The 26,816-nt window shown below is 41.0% G+C and overlaps 15 protein-coding genes across 15 annotated transcripts; 8 read left to right on the top strand and 7 right to left on the bottom strand. All coding sequences in view use genetic code 12, as the record gives it.

The window, feature by feature from the left end:
* Window positions 1-25: 25 nt before the first annotated feature.
* Window positions 26-3,524, top strand: KGF57_003288 (FAD-binding oxidoreductase; the record flags this gene model as incomplete). The annotated part of the gene is made up of 3 exons (XM_051752693.1): window positions 26-1,799; window positions 2,068-2,777; window positions 3,015-3,524. The coding sequence occupies 3 exons, from the start codon at window positions 26-28 to the stop codon at window positions 3,522-3,524; spliced, it is 2,994 nt and encodes a 997-aa protein (XP_051608297.1).
* Window positions 3,525-4,738: 1,214 nt separating this feature from the next.
* ALD5 (aldehyde dehydrogenase (NAD(P)(+))) lies at window positions 4,739-6,232 on the top strand (the record flags this gene model as incomplete). Its single annotated transcript, XM_051752691.1, has 1 exon — window positions 4,739-6,232. The coding sequence occupies one exon, from the start codon at window positions 4,739-4,741 to the stop codon at window positions 6,230-6,232; it is 1,494 nt and encodes a 497-aa protein (XP_051608296.1).
* A 233-nt stretch (window positions 6,233-6,465) lies between these two features.
* On the top strand, window positions 6,466-7,422 carry BUB2 (Bub2p; the record flags this gene model as incomplete). Its single annotated transcript, XM_051752690.1, has 1 exon — window positions 6,466-7,422. The coding sequence occupies one exon, from the start codon at window positions 6,466-6,468 to the stop codon at window positions 7,420-7,422; it is 957 nt and encodes a 318-aa protein (XP_051608295.1).
* Window positions 7,423-7,587: 165 nt separating this feature from the next.
* KGF57_003285 (uncharacterized protein) lies at window positions 7,588-9,519 on the bottom strand (the record flags this gene model as incomplete). The annotated part of the gene is made up of 1 exon (XM_051752689.1): window positions 7,588-9,519. One exon carries the CDS (start codon window positions 9,517-9,519, stop codon window positions 7,588-7,590), a length of 1,932 nt encoding a protein of 643 aa, XP_051608294.1.
* A 218-nt stretch (window positions 9,520-9,737) lies between these two features.
* On the bottom strand, window positions 9,738-12,551 carry LHS1 (Hsp70 family chaperone; the record flags this gene model as incomplete). Its single annotated transcript, XM_051752688.1, has 1 exon — window positions 9,738-12,551. The coding sequence occupies one exon, from the start codon at window positions 12,549-12,551 to the stop codon at window positions 9,738-9,740; it is 2,814 nt and encodes a 937-aa protein (XP_051608293.1).
* A 557-nt stretch (window positions 12,552-13,108) lies between these two features.
* Window positions 13,109-14,536, top strand: KGF57_003283 (uncharacterized protein; the record flags this gene model as incomplete). The annotated part of the gene is made up of 1 exon (XM_051752687.1): window positions 13,109-14,536. One exon carries the CDS (start codon window positions 13,109-13,111, stop codon window positions 14,534-14,536), a length of 1,428 nt encoding a protein of 475 aa, XP_051608292.1.
* Window positions 14,537-15,106: 570 nt separating this feature from the next.
* On the top strand, window positions 15,107-15,748 carry HPT1 (hypoxanthine phosphoribosyltransferase; the record flags this gene model as incomplete). Its single annotated transcript, XM_051752686.1, has 1 exon — window positions 15,107-15,748. The coding sequence occupies one exon, from the start codon at window positions 15,107-15,109 to the stop codon at window positions 15,746-15,748; it is 642 nt and encodes a 213-aa protein (XP_051608291.1).
* A 41-nt stretch (window positions 15,749-15,789) lies between these two features.
* On the bottom strand, window positions 15,790-16,896 carry KGF57_003281 (polyubiquitin-binding protein; the record flags this gene model as incomplete). The annotated part of the gene is made up of 1 exon (XM_051752685.1): window positions 15,790-16,896. One exon carries the CDS (start codon window positions 16,894-16,896, stop codon window positions 15,790-15,792), a length of 1,107 nt encoding a protein of 368 aa, XP_051608290.1.
* Window positions 16,897-17,088: 192 nt separating this feature from the next.
* On the bottom strand, window positions 17,089-20,106 carry KGF57_003280 (uncharacterized protein; the record flags this gene model as incomplete). Its single annotated transcript, XM_051752684.1, has 1 exon — window positions 17,089-20,106. One exon carries the CDS (start codon window positions 20,104-20,106, stop codon window positions 17,089-17,091), a length of 3,018 nt encoding a protein of 1,005 aa, XP_051608289.1.
* Window positions 20,107-20,473: 367 nt separating this feature from the next.
* KGF57_003279 (uncharacterized protein) lies at window positions 20,474-21,319 on the top strand (the record flags this gene model as incomplete). Its single annotated transcript, XM_051752683.1, has 1 exon — window positions 20,474-21,319. One exon carries the CDS (start codon window positions 20,474-20,476, stop codon window positions 21,317-21,319), a length of 846 nt encoding a protein of 281 aa, XP_051608288.1.
* A 222-nt stretch (window positions 21,320-21,541) lies between these two features.
* Window positions 21,542-22,426, top strand: KGF57_003278 (aminodeoxychorismate lyase; the record flags this gene model as incomplete). The annotated part of the gene is made up of 1 exon (XM_051752682.1): window positions 21,542-22,426. The coding sequence occupies one exon, from the start codon at window positions 21,542-21,544 to the stop codon at window positions 22,424-22,426; it is 885 nt and encodes a 294-aa protein (XP_051608287.1).
* A 15-nt stretch (window positions 22,427-22,441) lies between these two features.
* Window positions 22,442-23,359, bottom strand: SER2 (phosphoserine phosphatase; the record flags this gene model as incomplete). The annotated part of the gene is made up of 1 exon (XM_051752680.1): window positions 22,442-23,359. One exon carries the CDS (start codon window positions 23,357-23,359, stop codon window positions 22,442-22,444), a length of 918 nt encoding a protein of 305 aa, XP_051608286.1.
* A 132-nt stretch (window positions 23,360-23,491) lies between these two features.
* Window positions 23,492-23,986, top strand: KGF57_003276 (uncharacterized protein; the record flags this gene model as incomplete). The annotated part of the gene is made up of 1 exon (XM_051752679.1): window positions 23,492-23,986. The coding sequence occupies one exon, from the start codon at window positions 23,492-23,494 to the stop codon at window positions 23,984-23,986; it is 495 nt and encodes a 164-aa protein (XP_051608285.1).
* Window positions 23,987-23,988: 2 nt separating this feature from the next.
* KGF57_003275 (uncharacterized protein) lies at window positions 23,989-24,699 on the bottom strand (the record flags this gene model as incomplete). The annotated part of the gene is made up of 1 exon (XM_051752678.1): window positions 23,989-24,699. One exon carries the CDS (start codon window positions 24,697-24,699, stop codon window positions 23,989-23,991), a length of 711 nt encoding a protein of 236 aa, XP_051608284.1.
* A 480-nt stretch (window positions 24,700-25,179) lies between these two features.
* Window positions 25,180-26,814, bottom strand: KGF57_003274 (uncharacterized protein; the record flags this gene model as incomplete). The annotated part of the gene is made up of 1 exon (XM_051752677.1): window positions 25,180-26,814. The coding sequence occupies one exon, from the start codon at window positions 26,812-26,814 to the stop codon at window positions 25,180-25,182; it is 1,635 nt and encodes a 544-aa protein (XP_051608283.1).
* Between the last annotated feature and the right edge of the window lie 2 nt (window positions 26,815-26,816).

The raw sequence follows: 26,816 nt of genomic DNA, 5'->3' as shown, positions 1-26,816 counted from the left end.
CCAAGCACCGTATCACTACTGGACTATGTTCTCTACTGGAGGGAGAAGAATCATCAGTCTTGCAAGGACTTCATTGAGACGCAATAGTAGCTCCACACTGAAACCGCCACAATCCAATCTACTCACCTTTTCAGCTTTGGGGTTCGGATCATTGGGAGTCGGATACTTTCTCGGGAAGAAATTTAGCAATCGCAATGACAAAGAAAGTGTGAATGAAAACAGCATCATCAAATCGATAGCAGAGGATGCTTCAACGGCACCGCTCTCGTCGCTAGATTCGCCAGTTTACGCCAATGAACAGCAATTCAAAGAAGGTTTGGCAAAAATTGTTGAGATTGTTGGCGAGGATCATGTTCTGCATGACCCAGATGTGCTCTCGGCCCACAATGACTCCTTTTACTCAACACACCATCCTCCCCAACCCGATAAACAGAAACCAAATGTCGTCATAACACCAACTTCCACAGAACAAGTGTCGCAGATTATGAAGATTGCTCATCAGTATAGACTACCGGTTGTTGCTAGTTCCGGGTTGACCTCACTTGAAGGACAAAACATACACACAAGAGGACCATTCAGTATCTCGTTATCGTTTGCTGAAATGAATCAGATTCTTGCTTTCCATCCTGATGATTTGGATATAGTTGTTCAGCCAGGTGTTGGGTGGGTTGATTTGGCAGATTACTTGAACGATGATCCAAAGGGCAAAGATTTATTGTTTGGTCCAGATCCTGGAATTGGTGCCAACATTGGTGGAATGGTGGGGACAAGCGCGTCGGGGACGAATGCTTTCCGGTATGGAACGATGAAGGAGAATGTTGTTAATTTGACTGTGGTCTTGGCTGATGGAACAATCATTAAAACGAGGCAAAGACCAAGAAAGTCGAGTGCTGGGTACGATTTGACTAGGTTCTTTATTGGCACTGAGGGGACTGCTGGTATAGTTACAGAAATCACATTGAAATTGCATGTACGTCCAAAAGTCGAACTCATTACTACTGCTGCATTTCACAGTATCAAAGATGCTGCTGCTGCTGCTCAAACGATTATAGGCAAAGGGATCCAGCCTAATGCTATGGAGTTGTTGAACGACACCATGATGTCATTTGTAAATGAGTCAGCTGACGAAGGTGGTGAGCAAAGATTAGAGAAACCTACATTGTTTTTCAAATTGGGAGGTCCGACTATAAAGGAGGTTGATGAACAGTCTCGAGTGGTTGAAGAAATTGCTAATGCAAACAATGCGATCAAAGTTGAACGCAGTGAAAACGCAGAGCAAAATGCAGAGTTGTGGGCAGCAAGAAGAAATGGTCTTTGGTCGACTTTCCAAGCTGGTGCTAGCCGTCTTGCTAATCCTGATGATACACAAATCTGGACCACCGATGTTGCCGTGCCAGTATCAAATCTCTCTGAAGCTATATCTCGAATCAATGATGATTTGATCAAAGCCGGATTTGATGGAAAGTTCTCCGTGTTGGGACACATTGGGGATGGAAATTGTCATTTTCTCATCATTTACAATTCACCGGATTATGGAAAAGTTCATGAAGCTGTCGATGCAATGGTTCTGCGTGCGTTGCAGCTCGAAGGCACGTGTACTGGAGAGCATGGTGTAGGGGTAGGAAAGAGGAAGTATCTTTCACAAGAATTGAGCGAAGAGACAATTGACACCATGAGAAAGTTGAAATTGGCATTGGATCCAAGAAGAATCTTGAACCCTGACAAGGTTTTCAAGATTGATCCAAATGATGATTTGGATGAGCAGTTGAACTCTGGACACGTCATTGAGAAGCACGAATGTATGCATAATCATTAGAGTAGAAATGTAGACTACGGTTGTTGTACGCTGATGCTCTTCTCAGCACACAAAAAAAAAGAAAAAATAACAAAAAGTAAATTACCATCTCGAAACTCCACACATTTGTAGCATTTCCCATGTGCTAGTTTCTCTAATGGGCAAGCAGTTGTGGTTTAAAGGTCCCGTTTGTGGCACTGACAACTGTAAATCACGACTATACAGAAACAGAGATGGGTTGACCATTTGTCAATACGGCCATGTTCTCGAAGGTGCTGTTGAATTCAATGACGATCAGGATCAACAGCCAGTCCAAACGAGGAGATTAAATGTGGTATCGGTTGATGAAAGGGGGAATTTTGCCAGTCAGTCAAGTCAAAGACCAGGTAGGCAACACAAACTGGATATCTTAACTGGTACTGAGGCGTTGCCTATTTTCTATCGATGTATGCAAATCATATTGAAAAAACAGTTGGATGCCATTGTCGAGATTTACTTTAGTGAAGGGGTAAAATCTGATCTAATGAATGTCATCAAGACGTTTTGGTGTCGGGCGTTGGAACACTACTACAAAGTCGAAGACGACGGCGACGACGATGATGGTGATGATGATGACGATGACGATGACGATGGCGACGACGATGACGATGGCGATGACGATGGCGATGACGATGTCCAAGATATTGGCCATGACAGACGAGAGGGAATGAGGAGGAAGAGGAAGAGAAAGAGATCATTAGATGTATTGGATTTGATATGTATCATTTATTTGGCAAGTTTGGAGTTACGAGCATATCCTTTCTACATTGACAACGTTTTGGAATGTATCACTATGGATAAGGTGCCTTACTTCAAGACTTATCATCTTTTACCCTTGACTGAGTTGAAGAAATTGCATGGCTTGTATCATCGCCAATTACAAGCATATGAAGCACCCACTGAAGGACAACTTCTACGAAGGATTTTTTACTTGTGTCCAATTGTATTGCAGCATGGACTAAGCATCCCGTGCAACTACTACTTCCCATTCATTTATCACACAATATCCCACTCTTTACTACTTCCCAATACACCAGATGTGTTTATGCTGGCATACCGGTTTCTAAATCTTTGCAAGAAAGATGTATTCGAAATTCCAAGGAATCCCAAAAGCGCAAGTAAACTAAAAGGATGCTTTCCAGAAGTATACTTGACCGCGGCGATTATGTATATTGTCAAGTTGCATTTTGGATATGGTAATCTCGAGTTTCAACCTAGTGTATGGATAAATCGGGTCAAAGCATATAATATGGAGTACGAATACAACAATGAAATCACTGATAATTCATTACTCAATTGGTCTACAGATAGAACGGAGCAATATAGCGAATGGGTGTACAATCATTTGTTGCCAAATAAATACAGAAGTGAAGGTGTCAATAATGAAAGCGATCTTTCGGTCATGGAGAAGAGATTGTTTCAAATTTTTCCGGTGGATGGTTTATCTGAGATGCAACAAGACCACGTTGCGGAAGAAGGTACAGACTCGATAACCACTACGAAATTTACCACTTTGAAGCAGATATTGGATGCAGGTCCAGATAACACTAAAGCATCTACAGACCACAGTGGTCAAGTGGACAAGCTTTTGTTTAATTTGTTGAGCAAAAGGATCAATCTATCCGCGACTGAGCTTATGTGTATATATGGAAACATTACCAAGCTGTTCAAGAAGATACGGGGCATATAAGGTAAGTACATATTACTAGTAAAATCTCAAGGCAACAATTACTCGGTTAGTCGCGGTCTTCTTTAGTTGAACTCCGGGAGTAAATTTGGTCACCGACACAAATAGAAGCGGGGTAGGCAAGAATGAGTTCGCGGCCGCACTTTGAAGTCCGACACATTGCAGTCCTAAAACTTAGCTCACACTTCATCCCCCAGGTTGTACTTCCGACATTTCCTTTGCAGTACCTTCAAACTGTAGACTGGCCCTAGTATAGAGACTTCTTACTGAACGAGGTGCCTGGTTGTTTGCCCTGATACAATGCTACACTCCGAGAATTTCCTCAAAGAACAAAAATTCCCAATGAGGCAAGTAAACGCGCACAAACTGAATATCGAAATGTTTATGTGCCTGGGGAATGCAAGTTGGTCTTCACGCCTCAATTGATTCGTTAGTATACCCGTGGACGCTGGTATTCATTCTCTGGGGGCCGACCTGATTGAACTCCGCAACCTTGTTTCCTACCCAGAAGAGGGGAGGGCTGTAGTGTCAATAGAAACACACACAAGCATGTAGATTCAACTCGTGCATATAATATCAACAAAGAGAGCGGGAGAGAGGGAGGGGGCCGAGCAACATCCACTGCCCTTTTTGTATAAGAGCCCTTGTTTATGGTACGAGTCTCCGTTGGTCGGGTGGTCGCAGGGTAGGTGTATCCACCTGTCTTTGTCGATCATCAAATACATAGAGCAATCTGCTGATTGATTCACAAAATTAGGCTCCAAAGTTGCGCTTGCATGAAGGAAACTTGTTGTACAATAGCGGATAGTGAACACTACCAGGAACCAGTTACCCACCAGTAAAAAGGAGACTTGAACGCATATCGGAGCATTGATCTGAGTTGATTCAATCCTGATTAGTAAGCTAGTCGTTTAGAAACCTATGATTGCAGTGGTTGGGTGTTGGGCGTAATTGCCAATTCTGCCTATAAAAGGAGTTAAAGTGGTTGTCTGACTTGTATGCAGTACATTCCACGAATACTGTAACCCCACAACTTTGCATCATCTTTTTAATCATTTTCATATAAATATCCCCACCAACAACTTTTCCAAAGGCAGCGCATAAATTCTTCTTCTTCTTCTTCTTCTTTTTCTTCTCAGTTCCCCTTGTTCTTCTCCTGCACAGTCAATTGACCTTATTAATCTTTATTTAAGCCTACATTCAACTGCAAAACAAATATGGGTGCCGATTTACCATTAGAAGTAGAGGTTAAGATTCCAACTGGAAAAACTTACAAACAGCCAACTGGTTTGTTCATCAACAACGAATTCGTTTACCCAAAGCAAAAGAGAACTTTCGAGGTTATCTCTCCTGTCAATGAAGAGGTAGTTGCAAGTGTTTACGAAGCTTTGGAGGAGGATGTAGACGTTGCTGTTGACGCTGCTGTCGAAGCTTACAAGACTTGGTCAACTAGTGCTCCAGAAGTCAGATCGGCTGTGTTGTACAAAGTTGCTGAGTTGGTTGACAAGAATGCTGAAATCTTGGCTGAAATTGAAACTTTGGATAACGGTAAATCCATTTCCAACGCCAAGGGTGATGTTCAATTGGTTGCCAACTATTTTAGATCTTGCGCCGGATGGTGCGACAAAATTTTAGGCTCAGTTATCAATACCGGTGGTACACACTTCAATTATACAGAGAGGGTTCCTTTGGTTTGTGGTCAAATCATTCCATGGAATTTCCCTCTTTTGATGTTGTCTTGGAAGTTGGGTCCTGTTTTGGCCAGTGGTTCAACAACTGTCTTGAAGACCGCTGAGCAAACACCATTGTCTGGTTTGTTTTTTGCCAAGTTGTTGATTGAGGCGGGCTTGCCAAAAGGTGTAGTCAATATCGTTTCTGGTTTCGGAAAGACAGCCGGTGCTGCTATTGCAAGTCACATGAAGTTGGAGAAAGTTGCATTCACTGGATCCACCCTTGTTGGTAAGACCATCATGAAGGCCGCCGCAGACTCAAACTTGAAGAAGGTCACTTTGGAATTGGGTGGTAAGTCTCCAAATGTTGTATTTGATGACGCTGATGTGGACAATACTATCAAAAACATTGTTGCTGGTATATTCTACAACTCTGGTGAGGTTTGCTGTGCAGGCTCACGTGTATTGATTCAATCTGGAATTTACGATGAAGTTGTTAAGAAGTTGAAGGCAGCTGCTGAATCCATTAAGTGTGGAGACCCATTTGACCCAGAAACCTTTATGGGTGCACAAGTTTCCGAAGTGCAATTGTCAAAGATTTTGCAATACATTGAATCAGGCAAGGAGCAAGGTGCCAAGATTATCAGTGGTGGTTCCAGAGTAGATGGCAAGGGTTACTTTGTCAAACCAACTATCTTTGGAGATGTTGCTGGTCATATGAAGATTGTAAAGGAGGAAATTTTTGGCCCGGTTGTTACCTTGATCAAGTTTGATACCATTGACGAAGCTATTGATTTGGCCAACAACACTGAGTATGGTTTGGCTGCTGGTGTTCACTCAAGAGACGTAAACAAATGTATTTACGTTTCAAGCAGGATCAAGGCTGGTACTATCTGGGTCAACACTTACAACGACTTCCACCCAATGGTTCCATTTGGTGGTTTCAGTGCTTCTGGTATTGGTAGAGAAATGGGTGAGGAAGTGTTCCACGAATACACTCAAACTAAAGCTGTGAGAATTAGATTGAACACAAAATTCTGAGACAAAAAAAAAGTGATGCTACTTGAATAAAGTCTATAGGTTTACTAAAAGGTGATAATTATACTGGATTGAATTCGTTGTAGAAAGAGTAGTCACTGGTTAGCTCTTCTGTGTGATATGTATGTGTAGGTAGCGCCATGACCAAAAGAAAAAAAGGTAAACAAAGACTGCCAAAAATGCCAAACACAACATTCAAATGCACAGAACACAGAACACAGAACACAGAACACATCATGGTGCATGGAAAGGAGGTAGATCCCAAGGGAAGGAAAAAGGACTCTATTGAGATATTTATAGGCAGTTCTCAATTGTTTCTAGAAAATGGTTTGTCCCAGCTACGATACATGATATTAACGGAAGGATTATCGATCCCAGAAGGTTATGATCAGTGCCCATACAGAAGTTACGTTTGGTCAATATTGAGTCGAACTCAAACATTCTCCACTAACCACTACTTGCAGCTCCTCTTAGAACAGGAGACTAGTCTCAGCAAAGAGCTTAGAGCCAAAATCAAAGGTGACACTTTCAGGACATTGATGAATGATCAGAAATTTCATCAAAAAGTAAGTGAGGACCTGCTCATTCGTATCTTGTCGTGCATCGCAGTGACCAACGACGTGGGATACGTCCAGGGACTAAATGTGCTACTTGCGCCCATAGCATACTCTTGTTATCGAAGTGAACCGCAAGCATTTGCTATATTACACACCATAATCACCTATCATATTCCGCTATACATCACACCGAATCTAGAAGGTGTACATACTGGTTTAAGTTTAGTTGAAACGGTGCTCAAGTTAATCGATCCGGTGCTTAGTGAATCGCTCGATTCCAAGTTTCTCAAACCTGAAATATACGCATTCCCGTCAGTTCTCACGCTAAGTGCATGCACACCTCCATTGAACTCGGTGCTCAAATTGTGGGATTTCTTGTTTGCGTATGGATTCCATATGAACATACTTTTCATTGTGGCACAATTGATTATCCACCGTACCGAAGTCTTGGATTCGGAACAACCAATGAAGGTATTGAGGAATTTCCCCCATTTGGAAGCTAATGAGATCATCAAGTTGAGCTTAAGTTTCATCCCCGAGTTACCGGGTCCTCTTTATGATTTGATTGCCAGACACGGGTATGACAAATCGGTGCCAAAAAAATTGAAGGCTTTCTTGGCAGATAGTGAAATTTAAATAGCGGAGAGAATAGATTCTTTTAACAGGTGCATGCGGCCTCAAAGCTACCTACAATGTGAAATTCATAAAATATCTCTGTCATACCAACATTTTTATAAGCTTTATCCTATAAGAGCATCAGAGAAACATACATTGCCCACATCTCAGTGTCTCCTCTCACGATCAGATTATATTTTTCTTGAAATCTTCGTAGTCATAATGAGTAGCAAGCACCGTTCGATCATTATACAGCCTTCCAGAAAGCTCCATTATCGCCTTCAAAGCAGCATCTTCATCACCAAACTCAATGAAAACTTTGCCCAATCCAGCAACATTCAATTGCTGTAACCCTGGCGTGAAGTCGTTAGCAGGACAGGGAATCTTGATAGAGACCACATTTCCAAATTTAGATGCTTCAGCCTTCATGTCGTCATGCAAGAACTTTACATTCAGATCGTTCGTCAAGTCCCTAATGGAGACAGCATTTATGAGTTGTACCACCTTGGAGCTAGCTCTAACGCGGACTAGCTCATTGTTTGCGAGCTTAGGCAAGGTGTAATAGTCGATGGGGCCAGTTTGAACTGGAGTTTCGGGGCTTGAAAGGCATGAGTAAAATGCGTTCGTAGCAAATGGTAAGCTCTTTAGCTTTTCGATGATCTCAGCATCTGCATGCTTAAACTTAACAAATATTAACCCAAGTGGTTCTTTAGTGCCTTTTTGTCGGAGATACTGCATGCCAGCTAAAGGAGCCAACTTTTCAAGTTGTTCTTTCGCGTTGTCAGAAGAGACATTTGGCGAAACAATGAGTGAAATTTTTCTCGGGCTATCCTTGACAACTTCTTGCACTTCACCAGAGCTCAAGTCTCCTTCATCTTGTACAACATATTCGTTTGGTCTGGAAATTTGAAGTCTAAACTTGTCGCTTACGTCTCTCCTGGCAACACTGTCCTCTTTGTAAGCATTGAATAATAGCTCTGTACCATTTAGCGAATAAATAATCGTGGCGCATTCACTGTTATTAAACTCAATGATCAATGTCTTGTCATCTTTCAACTTTCTCTTGCTATGGATGTTGTTACTCGAGCTCTGTTCAAAATCAATCATTCTCAAATAATCATTGAAAAACTCCACAATTTTCAAATAATTTATCGATTCAATACCAGTTATTATTAGTATTTTCGCCACTCTGGAATCGACGGGATCAATTCTGCTTGTTTCGTTCAATATGTCATCACTATTCAGAAGTCTGTCCTTGACTAAACCTTCTAGTTTCGTAAAGTCAACAGGACGTGGAAATCCAGGTAGGGGGAATAAACCCGATAATTTTGCCCTTGGTGCGCTGACTTTTTCAAATCCTTTTGCCTTCACACCCCATCGTGAATCGATAACCTTGATTTGATTCAAGGGTGGTACGTCAGAGAGGCTAGCTAAATGATTCTCCAATTTTTGAATACTCGCCTCAATTTCAGCTTTTGACATTTTCGACACGGGTCGTGTAGGGACAACTTGTTCATTCAAATTCGGCTCGTCACGGTGGAAGTTTGGATCAAATTGGTCTCTTCTTCTTGGTTGGTTTGGACGGTAAGAGTCCCCCTGGTGTTCAGCATAACGCCTTTTGTTGTTGCTCCTGGGTCTATACAGTTCACCACTCTGTAAGCCTGAATGATTGGGAGCATTATATCTTTCGCTGCCTCGATATGACCTTGATTCATTTGGGCCTCCATACCTTTCAGGTCCACGGTACAGGTTCGGTCCAGCAGTACCATGATACCTTTCTCTCCCGTAATATGAGCTGGGCACATTTGGAAGTTCTGGTTGATTTTCTCTCTTGCGATGTAAACTGGAAGCGACTGGCACTTCGGCTACTCTCTCCTTCCCACGATCCCTGTATGCATAAGCTTGTAAGCTACTTCGATCATCACCTCTCACGCCTTGCGTACCTTGAGGATACTGGCTAGAATGTGTATCTGCATTGGACTGCGGTTGTGTGTATCCTTGGCCACTTGAATCGCGTTCCCGAATCGATGAGCCTGAGCGTGCTGCTGCTGACGTCAACCTGTTAGTATCACCATTGTTTCCCCTTCGTGAATAGTCATTTATTGACGGCTGTGACATACTGGTGATGGCAATTTGGTGAAGATGGGCGATGCAGCTTAGAATATAGAGTTGTGTGTGAGAGATGGCCTTGAGCACGCTGCACAACCTTTTTTTTGTTTTTTTTTTTTTCTTTTCCTCCTCATGATTTTCAGAGCAAATGCTTTTGCAGCTCTTGGAGAATTCAGCATTGCAAATGCAGGAAATTCTATTTAATAGTTTGAAATGTACTCTATTATCTACAATTCATCGTGCTCAATGGGATCATCGTCTTCATCAGCATTGCCGGTAGACTCGCTGTTTAGAGCGTCAGACTCGTCTTCGTGCTTGGTTTCCGAAGCATCAGATGCTCCCTCAATGCTGGAACTTGCTTCAACTTCAATTGTGCTATTTTCCTTATTTTCACTTGAAGCCCTCTTTTCAGCTTCTTTAGCGGCTTCCCTCAATTTCTTTCTATACTCCTTCTGTTGTTGTCTTTCGATTAATTTATCAAACTGTTCATCGAATAATTTAATTCGATCCAAATGTGTTGTTTCCAATTCTATGAGATCAATGAGCATTTGTGCAACTCCTTGAGCTAAAGAGTCATGGAAACTGTACAACTCCTTTTTGCTAATCTTGTTAAACTTGGAGTCGGAGAACTTGAGCAAGTCTCCAATTTTGCTAATCACATCCTTATATGCCTGTAAATTTTTGTCAAACGTCAACATCTTGTCATCTTTGCCCTTGAATTTCAACTTAATTCTATCGTTTTCTTTATCAAAGTTCAAACCAGCTTCTTCGTATTTTTTACGCACCTCAGATATTTGCTCACCGAATTTCAACATGCTGGATTGAATGGTCATGATCAAGTTTGTTCCTTCGTCGTACAACTTTTTCATGCCTTCCTTCGACAAATCGGCACTCGACATTTCAAGGTAGTTTTTGACTTCCTTTTCACGCTTACCCACACCCTTGATCTTCTCTTTCAAATCATCAATCAGGGCATCATCACTTTCGAAATCCAACCACTCGATTTGCTCACTAACAAAATCTGTAAATTTGGAAATCTCTTCAGTGCTCAACTCCTGTGCCAATTTGTCTTTGTCGGATTCTATCAAGTCTCTCAATTTATACAAATGGCTCTCCAACTTGTTCCTCTCCGCCGTTAATTCGACTTTGGCTGCATCCAAGCCATTCAAGTAAGCTAATTTTTGAAGCAATTTTCTCTTTTCCTTTCTGTCAATCGGTTGAATGTGTGGGTATGTGGCAGAAGGAATTGGGACGAAAGAAGATTTCAAAGATTTAGATGACTTGAGTTTAGAATCACTTGTGGTAGAGTTTACATCACTGGAAGTTGTGTTCAAGTCTCCTCCTGATTCCACCTCATCACCTTCAGTGTCATCCTCGAGAACTTCTTGATCCCCATTCTTTTTAAGTAAGTTTTGGAAAAGTGACCCGGATTTCTTGGCCAGGCATTGAATATTAGTTTTGACGAGGTCAAAAATTTTGCTCTTGTTGAGCTCAAAAGTGGCAATAACTTCTTTAGTTTCTCCAGATTTGCATCCTAATTTTTTTGTGGTACTTGACATGTCACCAAAGTTGTAAGACTTTATTAATGAACCATCTTCATATAACGAAACTGAGAGCAGGTCGCTCATCTCTCCAAGGTTTACCTTTGTTGTATTTCCAACCTCGGTTCCTTTACCAAATACCACAATTTGCTCTTCATTTGCGTTTGTGCTCACTTCAAAGTTATGATAGCTTCTATCAATAAGCTTGATGTCCTTTGGACTTTGTGTTTTGGTTTTTAGCTTCAACCCCATCTGTGTGGTTCCCAATGCAGAACTTTCATCGGTGTTTACCGACTTCGAAATCTTGTCTTCGCCAACATACAACGACACGTGCTTTTGTACAAAAGGCACTCTGGTGGAACCTCCATTCAAAATCACCGACTTCAAATCCTTTGCGTCCAATTGAGACTTCTTCAACGCAGTTTCTATCGGCTTGGTCACTCTATCCATCAAGTCAGAGTTGATCTCCTCAAACTCATCCCTTGTAACCAGTACTTTGAAATCTCTGTCACCGTATATAGACTCCAAGGTGGTATGGTACTCAGTATTGGCAGACAAAATAATCTTTGCTTTTTCGGCAACCTCGTATAATCTTGCGTGTATTTTGTCACTTAAAGCAGACGATTCCAAGCCAAAATGAGTAAGTAACTTCTCCAACACAATTGAATATACTGATTCAGTCAATGTTTTGCCGCCAAAAAGTAAATCATCCCCAACACTTTCCATCTTCAAAACGACTTTTCCATCGGATTGTGGAGTAAGCGAGAACAAGGTGGCAGTGGTGTAGCCCGCACCAGCATCGTATACCAAATGATACTCTGTCTCATCGTTGTAATCAGATGACTCGTATTTCTTATTTCCGGCAAAATTAAGTGCGACAGATGTTCCCTCATCAACCAAACCTAAAACGTTGGAGAAGTTTGCCAAAAACAACGAGTCCAAATACGCTTGACGAGCTGCTTGAGATGAGAATGGAGGTATGCTGATTGCAACATCTTCGACCAAAGCTGCTGCATTTGGATTTCCCTCAAGGTCAGCCAAGGCCCTTGCCTTGATCTCGTTCAAAGACATGGCCAACAACTCTTCCACCGAGAATTGGTAGGTTGAATTTCCCAAACCAAGATCAAACTTGATAGCATTATTCCTTGATTCGTCCTTGACCAATTGGATACCAAAATGCGTCCTTAAATATTTTTCAGTAGCAGGATCGTCAAATGATTTACCAATTAATTGCTTCAAATCCAAAACGGTACTCTGAGGGAACCTTGTCGCCAACGAGCCCATTTGAGAGCCGTAACTTCTTTCCAATCCTCCATTCGGCTCCTTTCTAATGCAAATTCCGGACAAGTCTTTTCTTTTCCCTTCGTCTGTCAAGATTAATTCGAATGGAATACCTGGGGCTAATAGCACAGCTTTGGTAAATTGTTGACCGTAGTCAATCCCAACAATTGCTGAGAGAACTGACGTTAATATACAGGATATAGTGAGAAGGAATCTCATCTCGTGTATGTAGATTTTCAGTGCTAACGAATATTTGACGTGATTTAGCTGAATGAGTTGGCAATTTTTGGGGTGCTTTATTTGTTGTCTATTTTCTTTTTATTTTTTATTTTTTTTTTTTTTCTTTTGGTTCTTTTTCTGTTTGTCTTTGCAACACAATATTGAGGGACTGAAAAATTACACGCAACCACCCCCTTCTTACTCAAAGTGGGGAAGATCAGACTGTAAAGAAAATGATGTATTTACACACAGAGAGATTGGAGCCGCAAATATGACACTGACACTATTGTGAGACATCCTTTTCGTACAAGAACTCTTACTTGTTACAAAATTGAAGTTGTTTGAAATGAATTGACTTTCTCCCCGATATGAAGAAGAAAAAAAAAGCACTAAAGGACAGCTCATCAATACGGCCACGAAATCAAATCAGATGATTTCGCGCAAAACTATTGCAAAGTGTGGGATACGGCTGCTTACAAAATTTTGGGAGAATTACAAATGTGGTATGTGACATAGTAAAGTAGTTGTGCAGAGACCGGGTTGCTCTAGATCACGGAATGGGCATATCAAAAGAGTCAGATTTTGATATGATTGGTAGCTCTTTGCCTAGATGCAAAAGTGATTTCCTGGAAGGGTTGGAGATATATAAAGATGTCTTGCCCGTGACTATGATTTCATTGTCGATTTTGAAGTCCTGTTATCGACAAACCAGCTCAATTCAAATAACTATGACAAAGCCGCTTGAAACTTCGCTGCACACTACAAACGAGTCAAGGGATAATGCCAAGAGGTCTATTGGAGATGCCTTAGATGCCGTCGAAGAACAAACAACGGAAGTTGGTAAAGACAATGTGAAGGATGGCGATTCCAAGCTGGGGCAAACTTCAGATGCGACAACGAGAGCTAGGAAGGCAAGGGACGGCCCTAAAAGTATTGTTAAGGGTGTCTCATCAGTTGGGAAAAGTGAGCCCACACAATCCAAAACCATATCAACATTGGATGGCAAGTTTAAGGAACATGGTGAATCTCATGGAAATAAATCCACCTCTTCGGATGCTTCTGGACCAAAGGAAGACCTGCTTGGGAACAACATGGGGAGGAGTGAAGAACAACTTGTGCCACAAGAGGACCCTTCTTGTCGTAACAAGAATGATGAGAATTTTGATCTGGGAGAGCCAAAGAATCTGCAGGAGGTTCTAGAAGAGTCTAGTCATTCGGCAGGTAGGAAATCTGACGGGCACAATGACACTTCGACTAAAGATACAGGGTTAGGGCCCCAACAAGACAACAACAATGATTCGCAAAGTATTGAATCACTGGACTCTTTTGGATGGGGCAAAAAGCAAATCACAAATATGGTCAAGTCCTGGTTCGGTGTAACTGCAACTGACAAATCTCTAAAGAGTAAGAGCGGGCAAGAGTCTGCAGATGAGGATTCAGAATGTGCAACACCGGAAGTCCAGTTGATTGAGTTACCAATGATTCCTCTGCGGTATCGTGCCAAGGAAATCAATGGGTTTGGAGTTCTCGCAAAGTCTCAAAAATTGCCAAAGCAAATTGAAAGAGAGTATCGTAATCTTTTAAATACTGGAATTACTTGTGTCTTGCAATTTTGCAAGAGTTTGGAGATTCTTCATGAGAAGTCGAGGAAGAACGACATCAGCAAGTTATTTGCAGTTCAATTCACCAAGATGCATTTCGAGTTGACGTTTACCGAAGAGGATTTGAAAACCAAGGGTGACATTGATGGAGAGCTTTTGAGGCACTTGAAAATATTGTTCAATGACTTATTCAGCAGCAACAATATTATTTGGATTGTTAATAAGTTTGAATATGATGATTTCAGAAGGAGTTTTAGAAAGACGATTGCGCGTGTGTTGCGTGAGGAATTTCATTATGACGTCAGCTATAAAAGAGAGGAGTTTTATAGAGATGTTGTGGCTGCAAGTTTGTCGCAATGGGGAAGGAATATTCCCTTTCCTTAGTTAGCAAGATGTAGATTAAGACTGTTGAGTATGTTTTGTAATCGTTGTATCAAACAAAGTATAGGAAATGAAAAAAAAAAAAAAGAAAAAAAAACGAAAAAATTTTATTATTTTTTGTCTTCAATTGGGTGCAAAAGTAATCCCGTCGGAGGTTCCGAGACAAGTGATTAATAAGTGAGGAAACCACGAGTTACTTTTTTTCTTTTTTGTTCCGGGACTTGGGTATAAAGGGCCACAGAGATTAACCCTTGTGATTCTCTCCTCAGCCACTTCTCACTCTTTCTTATCTACTCCAAGTAATTACAACGATAGAAGAAAAAAAAAAAAGTTGAACAACTATTGATGTGTGTGGCACACCACATCGGAAAAATTTCTCTCTCAACCACATTGAGCAGAGAGAAAAGTAGAAGCACAAAATTACTTCATCAAACAATTTCTCATTCTCTCTTTCTATTGGGCTTTTTTTTAAATAAAACCTACCCCCACCCCCACCCCCTATCCTTAAGTATCCACTGGGATAATCGACCTGCTAGCCTACTTCAGCCGCCACTCCAAGTCTAACCCACAATCATGTCTGACGAAAAAATGTACATTTCGTACAACAATGTACACCAGTTATGTCAAGAATCAGCTGACAAGATCAAACAATTCAAACCAGATTTAATCATTGCTATCGGAGGCGGTGGTTTCATCCCAGCTAGAATGTTGCGTTCGTTCTTGAAGGAGCCAGGTCAACCAAATGTTAGGATTATGGCAATCATCTTATCCTTGTATGAAGAGATTGAAAACTCGGATGGAGTGCAAGAAAAGCCAGGTACTAAAGTCAGCAGAACTCAATGGATCGATTACAACCAGTCAAAAGTCAACTTGGTTGGGAAAAACGTTTTGATCATTGACGAAGTTGATGACACAAGAACTACATTGCACTATGCTGTTTCAGAGTTGAAGAAGGATGTCAAGGAGCAAGCTGAAGCTTTAAACGCTGACCCAAATAGCACCAATTTTGCCATATTTGTCTTGCACGATAAAGATAAGAAGAAAAAGGCAGACTTGCCAGATGAAATCATGAAGACTGGTCATTATTTTGCTGCTAGAACTGTACCGGATGCTTGGATCGCTTACCCATGGGAAGCGACTGACATTGTATTCCATCAAAAGAAGGCAGAAGAGCAAGGTAATGATGTATTTCTTCCTTCAACTACAAAAGAATAGAGTAGACTAGCTATCAATTCATTTTATTTAAAAATAAAAGCCTAATCAATCTCTATAACATCTGGACTTCGCTCATGATTCTTCAAAGATGGATGGCTTGTACTTTTGTCCTTTCGTTTCCTACTTTGTCGCAACGATTGACCCGACCCAGAGAACGCTTGCCTGCTCTTTTGTTTATCTTCAAGACCCTCATCTATCTCTTCTTGACTTGGCAACACCACTGGGAACCCAAAGAATAATTGGTTATCCGGTAGATTCAACGGAACAGCTGGGGCATTTGGATCCAAGTCATCCATACTGTAGGTTCCGTTTGAAGTATGGGCATCTTCAATTTTCTTGCCTGATAGTTTTTGTCCCGATCCTCCAAATCTTGATGTTGCCCCACCGTTCGATGTAGCATCAGTGACAATTTGAGCATAGTTAATAGACTTGGCCATAGTTGCCGCACCTGCACTCCTATTTACACTGGATGGATCAATAGGTTTCAGCAGTGATGGAGTGACGCTCTTTGGTTTATATTCTGGTTCGACATAGCCGACTGGAGGTGCAAAATCGGTCTCCAAATCAGTCTCCACAACACAAATACCATGATTTTCACTCTCCGGTTTCACTTCCAAAACCTTAATTCCGTAAATCGAATCATTGTAGTTCACCTCAATTACATCATTCACAGTCAACGTTGAGAATTTACGCAACACATTCTCCAAAACTGCCTTGGGGTCACTAATGTCCAAAAAGTCGACACTTTGCGGTTCAATCTTGACAAATTTCCCCAAGTTCAAGTCACAGTTCTTAACTTTGATCAACCCACCAGGCTGCAATTTCAATGTACTCATCATCCATTGTGGGATGTAGCATCTTCCTTCCTCACTGGTGAACTCCAAAACACCACTGTGTGTTAATAGGTCTTTTTGCTCGTTTCGTAGCTCAAACAACATGGGATATCTTATATGCAACATGGTCAATTTGTTCAATGCCGAAGGTGGCAAAAATATTTTCCCTCCATAGTTTGCATCATCTTTACGTATCAAATCTGGCATCATTGCTATAGGATAACACCTGAAATATTCTTCAAAGGTGTTGCTTCCAGGGATTCCAAACCCTGACATCCCACCACCAAATACGGAAGATCCAAAGCTCGAAAACATGATGGTAAAAAGGGGAGAGGGGAGGGGGAGAAGGGGGAGGTGGCAAAATGTGTAGACAGTAAAGAGATTTAGTAAGAGTGATCTTTCTATTTTTTTTTTTTTTGTATTGTTTATTTGCCGTCATATGAATTATTTGTTGGTGCGACTAATACGCAGGTACCAAATAACTATACAATATCCATATCCCCTACTTCAACGTCTTGCTTGTTGAGTAACTCTTACGAGTTCTTGAATCATTTCCTTTTTGCTATCATCTAAGTCACCAAACAAGATGTGATACCTCTCAGGTTCATTTTGTTGAATTGAAAGAAAAGCTTGCACAAACTCTTCAAACCCATTAACATTATCGATTGGTGTCTCCCTAAGAGCCTCCATTTCTGCTTCATCCATCTCATACTCATCTTCAAGCTCGCCAATCTCTGCATACTCATCATTGCCGTCTTCATCTTTCTGTTCCGCTTTAGCCTGGTCTTTGAGGCTGATTTCATTGGTTAATATAGAGTTCTTGGCTCTGATGGCATTGGGCAAAGCAGCAACATTATTCAAAAGTAAATCCACAGTTTCGCCAACTAGATCCTCTTGAATCTTCTTTACTGCGTCAGATTTGAGAATTGACAAGGAAGCCAACATTTGCAACTTACATCCATAAACGCTTTGGAAATCATCACTGTGCTTGATCCACAACTTGTAAAATTCAACTGTAAAGCCCTTAGATGCTATTAGATCCATTGTGTTGACTGGGTCAACAAAGATTGCTGCAAAAAGATTACGAAGCAATGACAAACGGTGTAACATGAACCCATCAAAAGCATCCTGGGCCTCCAAGTTCTGATAAATGTCAAAAATTTCATTCAAAAAGTTGGGCAAGATAGAAGCGAGTCTGGTATTCATTGCCAAGATTGTCAACTCGATATCCTCAAATGCCGCATGGGCAAATATTGGGTCCATATCGTCTTGCTTCAAAATACCGAAACAGACATTCATCATGGATTGAACATATGGGTGCTCCATTGTAACTTGAGGATTGGTGAATCCCTTGTTAATGATACCCACAAAGAATGGTTGGAACAGGTCGAAATATTCGTACGCATATATCTCAAACGCATCTACAACACTTTGATAAATTGACCACATTGTACTTGAAACCTCCTGGTTCAAATACAACAAAGATTCCATAATCTCAACGATTTCAGTCAAAAATACAACCATTGCATTTTCCAAAACAAAATTGAGCAAAGGTTGCACCACAGTTTCTAAACGTGTACCCAATTTGGAAGCGTGTGAAGTGGAAAGAATCAAAGTCGTCAACGTACTCAATAAACCACTGGCTTGGTACTCCTTATCAGTTTCAACTGTTCCTACACTTTGCAGTTCAAGGATCTCATTTCCCAATCGGACAAACTGGTCCACCAATTTGCTTGCAAGTTCAACTGCATACGGTTCAAGACTTTTGGCAAATTTTTCAACAAAAGTGTCCATCACATTGGTCAATATATCACTCTCGTATTTCTTTGATTTTTCTAGTAAGTTTTCCAACAATTGCGGTGCTTGTTCGGAAACGTGAGATGCCACGGAATCCTCTTGAACCAAAGTTGCCAACGCATCGGCAGCTGTCAACTGTACTGGAAATTGACTCTCATTCTGAAAGCATGAAATGATACCTTGAAAGATTTGTTGCAAAACTTGCATGTCACTGTACTGATGATTGTGGAACATGGCAATGGTGTCACAAGCTCTGGCAGTGAGCCAGGGTGTCTTTATCGAACTTTCATTTGACAACTCCGGAAGTACAAATGTTTCTAACATCTTGTCAACTTGGCCATAGCAAGGTGATGATTGAGTATCTAACTTGAAGGAAATAGTGGAGAGGACCCTAAGTGCACCCTCGGTTCTCATTGCAACTTCTTGACTTTCACGGTTACCAATCCTTTGCGTGAAAATTTCATTAACAAGACTGAAAATGGCATTTATAGTCAGCTTAAACTTTTTATTAGAGAGCCTGTAGACAAAATTGATGGCAGCAACATCACTCGTCTTTTGTTCTCTATTGACATCGAAAAACCTTCTGATGTACTCAAATGTGTCGTCTTCGTATAGTTCGACAGTCTCGTTTGTAGCTTCCAACGATGGGAGAATCAAATGCTTGACTACTGCTTCCAACTTATCACCAACCAATTCCCAACATGGGGTCTCAATAATAAGTTCCAAAAACGAAATCATGTAAAACAACGAGGCCTCACTTAACCAAATCTTTTTGCTCGACCACTCTTCGATAATCTTCCAATAGGCGCCAAGAATTTCAGGAACAAAATTAGTGAGAAATACTTGAGTGAAATCACTCTTGTCCTTGGTCAAGTACCCACCACCATGCTTGTTTAATAAACGACTCATATTGGCAAAACACCACTTTACAGCTTTCACTCTAGGGTGCATAGCACGTTGCTCGGGGATATCTTCATCCAAAACTTCTTTTGGCAATGGTTTGTTGATGATCAGGATATGTATATTACACCAAAGACCCAACTTGTTCATATCAACAAAATACTGTGGAAGTGACGAGTATGTGGCATTCTTAAAAGACTTTACAATGAGGTAAAGCATTTCGTCGGTCAGATAATTACCTTCACTTGAGACTAAGGTTTGCGCCAATTGCTCAACAACGGGAAACACTTCCTGTGTGACTTCGTCCATCACCGGGTTTGAGAAATTCTTCAGTTCAAGACCCGCCCATCGGTAATTCTTGACATATTCATGCAAGCAAATCAACCCGACCAAAATTTGATCTTGGTCCTGTGAAGAAAGCAAGCGTTTGATAATCGGTACCAATTCATCCCATTTGTCGTAACTCAAAATTCCATTCAATGCCGTCGACAAGGAAAATTTGATTTGGTTAATTTTGTATGCTTTGATCAAGCTTGGCACCAACTTATTCTTGATATCAATCTTTTCATCTTCAACAAGAAAGAAACTAATAGGCTGCTTTGTATTCTCTGGTGCAATCCAATAGTTTAAAATTCTATTCTTGAAAAATATGGCTGCTGCAATTTGGGTGCCGAGTTGAATACCTGGTTCAGTGATCAAGTCTAACAAGTAGCTTGTAAACCCCGGCTGCTGCTCATAAACATGTAAGGACTGTTCACTGGTTGTTCTCACTCGTTGATCTGCGTTCAAGGTACCACTCAAAGCCTGGAGAAGTGAATCTTTATCCATTGTGAGAGAAAAAGTTGATAGGATTTGGGGAAGGAGGGGGAGGGGGGGACTGTGTATGGTATCACACTAGTAATAAATCCGGACTATTCCTATCGACAGACTCGATCTGTTCTATAAAATTTTTGCGTGGTTGAATGGGTGCCAAATTTCTTCAGTGCCTAAATCTCTAAGGGCATTGAAAAATTGTTTACAAATTTTCATCAAAGAATTTTTTTTTTTTTTTCTACAAAGGTGCACTACCACGTTCCACAGTAGCTCAAAAACTCATCTCAAGATATAGTTCATGCAAGTGTATCAAGAGTCGTTTCCAAGGCCTCTTACTTGAAAGATAACCAAATACGGCTTTTTTTGTTTTGTTTTGCTTATCATGGTCAAATCAGAGATAAAGGGGTTTCACGTGTTACCCGTAAACATTCCTGGAACAAAGTCAACTCATTACATATACTTTAGGAAACATGATTCTCGAACTAATCCAGACACCAGTAATAACACGTCGATCTTTATGTGCAATTTACCAATACTAAGCGAATTACAAACTATCAAGAGATACTTTCAAACGGTAGCTTTAGGCGCAACTATTGAGAGCTACACCGAATCATATTTGACAAACAGTACAGAAGATATATGGCTAGATTTGACAAAATTGACATCTGATCTAGAGTTGGGCAATACCGATGAAACGGCTAGCAAATTGCCCAAAAATTGTGCAATAGTGTCATTTGTAGACAAGAGCTCGTTCCAGTTGGCATTTAACTCGCTAAAGAAGTTATCATCAAGTGCCCAGGTTTCTACATGGCCCATGAGGGAGGTCACAACCTCATACTTTCTTGATTACTATAAACTGAAAATCTTGGATAAAGAAAAGTTATCTGAAGAAGTGGCCCAAGCGTTAAAAGATTTCGATAGTGCGGAGCAGGAGAGTATTGAGAATTTGCAAAACCAAGCAAATTTGGTTGACGAGGATGGTTTCCAGTTGGTTGTTGGATCTCATAGGAAAACAAAAGCTGGTATACTTGGGAAGCAGAACTTGGCTTCGACCGTTGAAAGTGAAAAGGCCAAGAATAAGTTGAAAAAGAAAGAAAAACAAGATTTCTATAGATTCCAATTGAGACAGCGCAAGAAGGAGGAAATGAATGAGCTATTGAGCAAATTCAAAACTGATCAGGAGAAGGTTAGATTGATGAAAGAAAAGAAGCGTTTCAGGCCGTACTGAGGTGAGGTGAGGTGTGTATGTGTGTATGTGTGTATGTGTGTATGTGTGTATGTGTGTATGTGTGTATGTGTGTATGTGTGTATGTGTGTATGTGTGTATGTGTTTATGTGGGGGGGAGGAAGGAGGGGGTACATGTAGTTAGTGATGTATGTATTGTGATTACCGCTACCGAAATAAATCTCCAAACTTTCCATCATCAAGTTTTATCATATCTCCATTATTATGACCAAACTGCTTCAACTAGAGGAGGACTTGAAGTCCATCCATTCCAATTACATAAATGAGCACTTTCCCAATTCCAAATCCCCCACCGTCAAGGCAACCGATTTCGAAATACTAGCTACAATCCGATACGATCCATCTCTCTCGAAACAACCACCAACAACTTACAAAGAGATTTCACATCTGAATATCTTTCTTTTGTCAGAACACGTTGCAAGGCTTGACTACACTTTTAAATTCTTTCACAATTTGTACGGTACATCGTTTGATTCTGATATCAGTGAGGAGTTTTTGTTCACACAAATCGTCAAGAGTCTTGAACAGCTGGGAAAGACGGTTGATAAACCATACAAAATACGAGGGTTATTCAAGTTGAATGGGGAGTCATTGCTAGAGATACATGAAGCGCCAAGTCGTACTGACTTGTTACTGGGGTTGCACGAGGACACACTTGGCGCTGACGACCCCACGTTGTCTAATCATTCTGATCCATTGCGTGATGAATTGGATGTTTACGTAAGCCCCAAAAGCTCCCTTATATCACCGTTTACTTCTTTCAAAACAACAAAACGGGATGTATATAACGAGGCAAGGGAAATACTTCCTGGTTTGAAACCTGGACAAGAAGAGGTTTTACTTTTCAATTCACAAAAGCAATTAATGGAGGGTTCAATCACTAATGTTGCAATCAAGAGAAAAAGCGACAACAAGTGGGTAACGCCGTTGTTGAGTTCTGGTTGCTTGTGTGGAGTTACTAGACACCACCTCTTACGCAAAGACTATATCGAAGAAGACATCATTCAAATGAAGGATGTATCTGTTGGTGATGAAGTTTTGTTGTTTAACGGAATCATGGGTGTAAAAAGGGGACGAATTGTAGGTTAAAGTATCTATTTTTGTTTATTGTAACAAGTCTTTAATATCCACATCGCTGTAGCCCAAAATGTACAACACATCAAGCAAAGACTTTGTGTTTAAACAGGCAGGGGCCTGTAGTTGCACCTTTGGTTTGGCATTCCAAGCAATTCCAAAGCCGGCAACCGACATCATTCTCAAATCATTTGCTCCATCGCCAATGGCAACTGCATTTTGGGGGTCAATCCCATGTTTTTTAGCTATTTCTAGCAAGAGCTCAGCTTTTCTTTCACCATTCACTATATCTCCAATAGTTTCTCCATTCAAGATGTTATTTTCGTCAACTCCTAACGTGTTTGCATAAGCATAATCTAATCCCAACTCATTTTTGATATGGTTTGCCAATGGTATGAAGCCCCCAGAGCATACACCCAAAACGCACCCCAATTTCTTCAATGCTTTGCTTAATGGTCTGACTCCATTGGTGATTTCGATTTTTTCCTCCAATTCTTTCCATATCCTTGTTGAATCTATCCCACGAAGTAGCCCAACACGTTCTTTCAAACTTTCGTTAAAGTCGATCTCGCCATTCATGGCTCTGGTTGTGATTTCAGCGACTTTATCCTCGATTCCCGCGTAAGCTGCTATTAATTCAATCACCTCTTGATAGATCAATGTGGAATCCATATCGAAAATGAACAATTGTTTATCCCTTCTGGTCAAGCTTGGCTGAAGGATCAAATCGTACGGTTGGTGTAAGCAGTGCTCCTTAACCAACTTGAGTGCCTCTTCATAACCCTCTAGTTCAAGTTCGAAATCCCAAGCTCGTGGAGAAAGCTGAGCTTTGCCAAAAGTTGCGTGAAGTGAACCGGTAATAAACGTTTCCACAGTGGAGACCACACCTTCTGGCGACTGGTCATCATGAACAATCAATGTCAAAACATACAAAGTTTTTGCCGACATGGTTTGACTTGATGAACTCAAAGGTTGAAAATAATATATATAAAAAAAAAAAAAATAAAAAAAATAAAAAAGAAAATGACAATTTTTATCAGCCGCGAATCCGTACACACCCCATCCAACAACCAAAGAGATATGCCGAAATCAACGATAACAACAAGATCAGAAAGCGTCAATGCTCCATTCTCGGAAGCACAGTTGCTCGAAATCGTTGATGCAAATGCACAGCTACCGCTGCAAGATCTTGTGTCGGAAGTGGCCAACAAACTAAGCTCAATATCATCAAAGCATAAATTTATCATCCAGTACACATCATTGAAAGGGCGTGATGACAGGTCATTTGATTTGAATATCAGTACTGACTTTGTTGCCAGTTGGGAGCCCTCGAAGGATGGCTGTGTTGTTGTCAAGCTCGATTGGGAAAAGGAAGTAGCTGAAGTTTTGAAACTTCGCGGAAATGAAGTCAAGGAGGCCCCTGAGGACGACTTGGTGGATGACGTTGAGACAGAGAAGAACGACACCAGTGAGGATTCAAAGCCTGGCAGTAAAGATACACCACTCGTCACAAGTGGATCAGAGGCAAACCAACTCAATACATTACTCATTACTATCTACTGGATTAGTATATAATATCAATCAAGTACATTATAAACAGATTCGACCTGATCATTAAATGATCTCAAGGAGGCACTCTTGTCAAGTATGTCCCTCAAATGCAGTTGTAGTTGCTCAAGTCGTCCCCCGATATCAGCATCTGTATTGGGGTCAAAGTGACTAATGAGCTCGTCCTCTGCAAGCAGGATTCCCTCATCTTCACCAGCCTCCACAAATTGATCCAATTGTAAATCTTGCTTCATTGTATTTTCCTCGGCGCTCCAAGAAGACAACACATCCTGATTCGACTTTGAGTATTGTTCCAATTTCGCTTGATCCCTAGCTAAATCCAGTTCCAAGTCCAGTAGATAATTTTTTAAATGGTCAAGTTGTCGTAATTCCTCTGCGTGATACGCGTCAAGTACTCTTTGTTTCGCTAGCAACTCTTGACCATTCAATGCGTTGTTGCTCACGAGTGCGGCTTCATTCAGTAGTGGGTCGTTTCCAGAGGTGATCTTTGGTGGTGAAGGCAAGCTTGTGACTAATAGTCGCGATCTAAATGATTCTGGATTCAGCTCTTGACTCCAAGAGCTTGATAGTTGTTTTGATATTTGATGTCGTTTGTCTCTGGGAACATTGTCTTTGATTGCTTTAGTGACTGTCTTTGATATGGCAATGCTAAAGATCGTGCTCATGGAGTTGAGAACAACTTCATTTGAAGGTTGCCAATCGTGTCTTGGTTGATTCATGGTTACCTTTTTATTTTGTTTTTTTTTTTTTTTTTTGGTTTTTCAGGATCAAAGTCCCCGATGGTTTTTCTTGAGCTTCAGTTGTTCCAAAGTTCGGTTTCTTTACATTTTGTGTCAGGATGTAACATTGTGGCTTTTTTTCGACAATACATTCTTGAAACACTGATATCGATTAATGATTTGTTATTTCTCAGGAGTTTGAATGGCTGTTGAGCACTGATTAGTGCAGAAACACTGTGTTGTCTCTGATGAACAATTTGCAAATGCCATTTGTAGAGGGAGCGAAATCGCTTGAACAAATATTCAACAATTCACAAAGCTTTGAGCTGGATCCAACAATACCCTCTCGTCAAGTCACCACTACTCCAATCTTTAAACTGATTTGACCATTTCCAGCTCTCAACAAACCTGCAGAGAAGAAGACAAACTCAGTAAAACCATTTCCATTACTACACACAACTGCAACTTCAAATACCTATTTTAAGCCTTTCCCGTCAATACCTCATTCAAATTCTTGATACTGTTGTCCTCGTCCGACTCCGTACCATCAAGATTAGATTTTGGTCCGGTATAAGTTCTCCATGCCCAAGCATAATAGTAAACCAAGGACAAAATCCAAACAGCTCCATTGATGACGCAAGTGTAATTCATGCTATCCTTGTCAACGTGTCTGTTCTCGGGGAACATACTCATGATTATTGCAAACACGATATAAAGCACAGTGATGACGTTGACGATGTAAGTCAAAGTGGAGCCAAAATGAAATGGTCCCGGTATAAACTTTTTCCTACCGTATGGCAACAACACGAGAAACACTGGCATCCCCCATGCCAAGTTGTTTGAAGCAATTGCAAGTGAAAACAATGCTCCAGATCCTGCAGTTCCTGGAATGATACATAAACAACCAATGGCCAATGCCAAAGTACCAGAAAATATAGTAGCTCTTATTGGAACCTTGATTTTGGGGTCAACATACTTGACCCATTTGTACACTCCTGGCAAACCATCGTCCCTGGCAAATGACCACACTTGTCTCGATAATGCAATCATTATGGACACGGCCATTAAATATTGACCAACGCAAATCATAGCCATGAAGGCAACAGTCCATTTCTTTCCCAACGCATCATAAATGATTTGTGCCAAAGGAGATCCAGTTTCTGTGGCAACAATATGTGCAACATTCCCATCTTTGATGCAGGCAGCACAAACTATGATCACCACCCATCCCAAGAACCAGCAAGCTCCGATGGATCCTAATATTCCTACTGGAATAGATTTCTGAGCATTCAATGCCTCTTCCGAACAATGTATCACTGAATCAAAAGATCCTATTGTCCAGATGGCCGTGTTGAAGGACATCACTGCGGTCCAGCCTATAGGCCAATCTCTGGCATTTTCAAATTTACCAAAGATAAATCCTCTTCCATTGAAACTATTGTGCCTTCCAAACCCAACTGGAACGGCAATAATGAATAGCAATACCAAGAACACATTGACGCAGATCGATACAGTTTGAAACTTGGCAGCATGCTTAGTGGTTAAGCTAGCAACAACCATGCACAGCACAACACACGCAGCAAATACACCGTAGGCTTTTGCGTTTGTGATAACAAAGTCATTGTCTTTGGAAACTGAAACCGCTGACAAAACTTCGGTTGCGAAACCGTAGCTAATACTACACAAGCCGCCAATTAAACCAAGTGAGTTTGAGCACCCAATCATATAGCTCAATGGAACTCTAAAGCTGTCAGGACAATAGTAGTTCGTGTAGTAGTACAATCCACCACTGGTTGGTATAGCACTGCCCAAAAAGCTCATCGACATCCCAACACTGAAAATGAAAAGACTAGCAATGAACCAACCCCAGACAAGACCGGCTGGTCCAGAAGCTATACCCATACTGAAAACTGAAGCAATGCTTGGGAGGAGACCCATAATCGAGAAGGCGATACCAAACACCTGAAGTGTTGAATAGTGACGTCTCAACTCCTGTTTGTATCCAATCTGATGTAAAAGATCAACATCTCCGAGATTATGCTGTGGATCAATGTACCTCACCTCCGAGGCTGTACTCTGTATCTGATGTAAGCTTTGCACCGGTGAAAATGTCATAT

This window comes from Candida theae (genome assembly GCF_024610275.1).
Source record: "Candida theae strain CBS 12239 chromosome Unknown scaffold1, whole genome shotgun sequence".
Lineage (NCBI taxonomy): Eukaryota > Fungi > Ascomycota > Pichiomycetes > Serinales > Debaryomycetaceae > Lodderomyces > Lodderomyces theae.
This window is presented reverse-complemented; position numbering and strand designations above follow the sequence as displayed.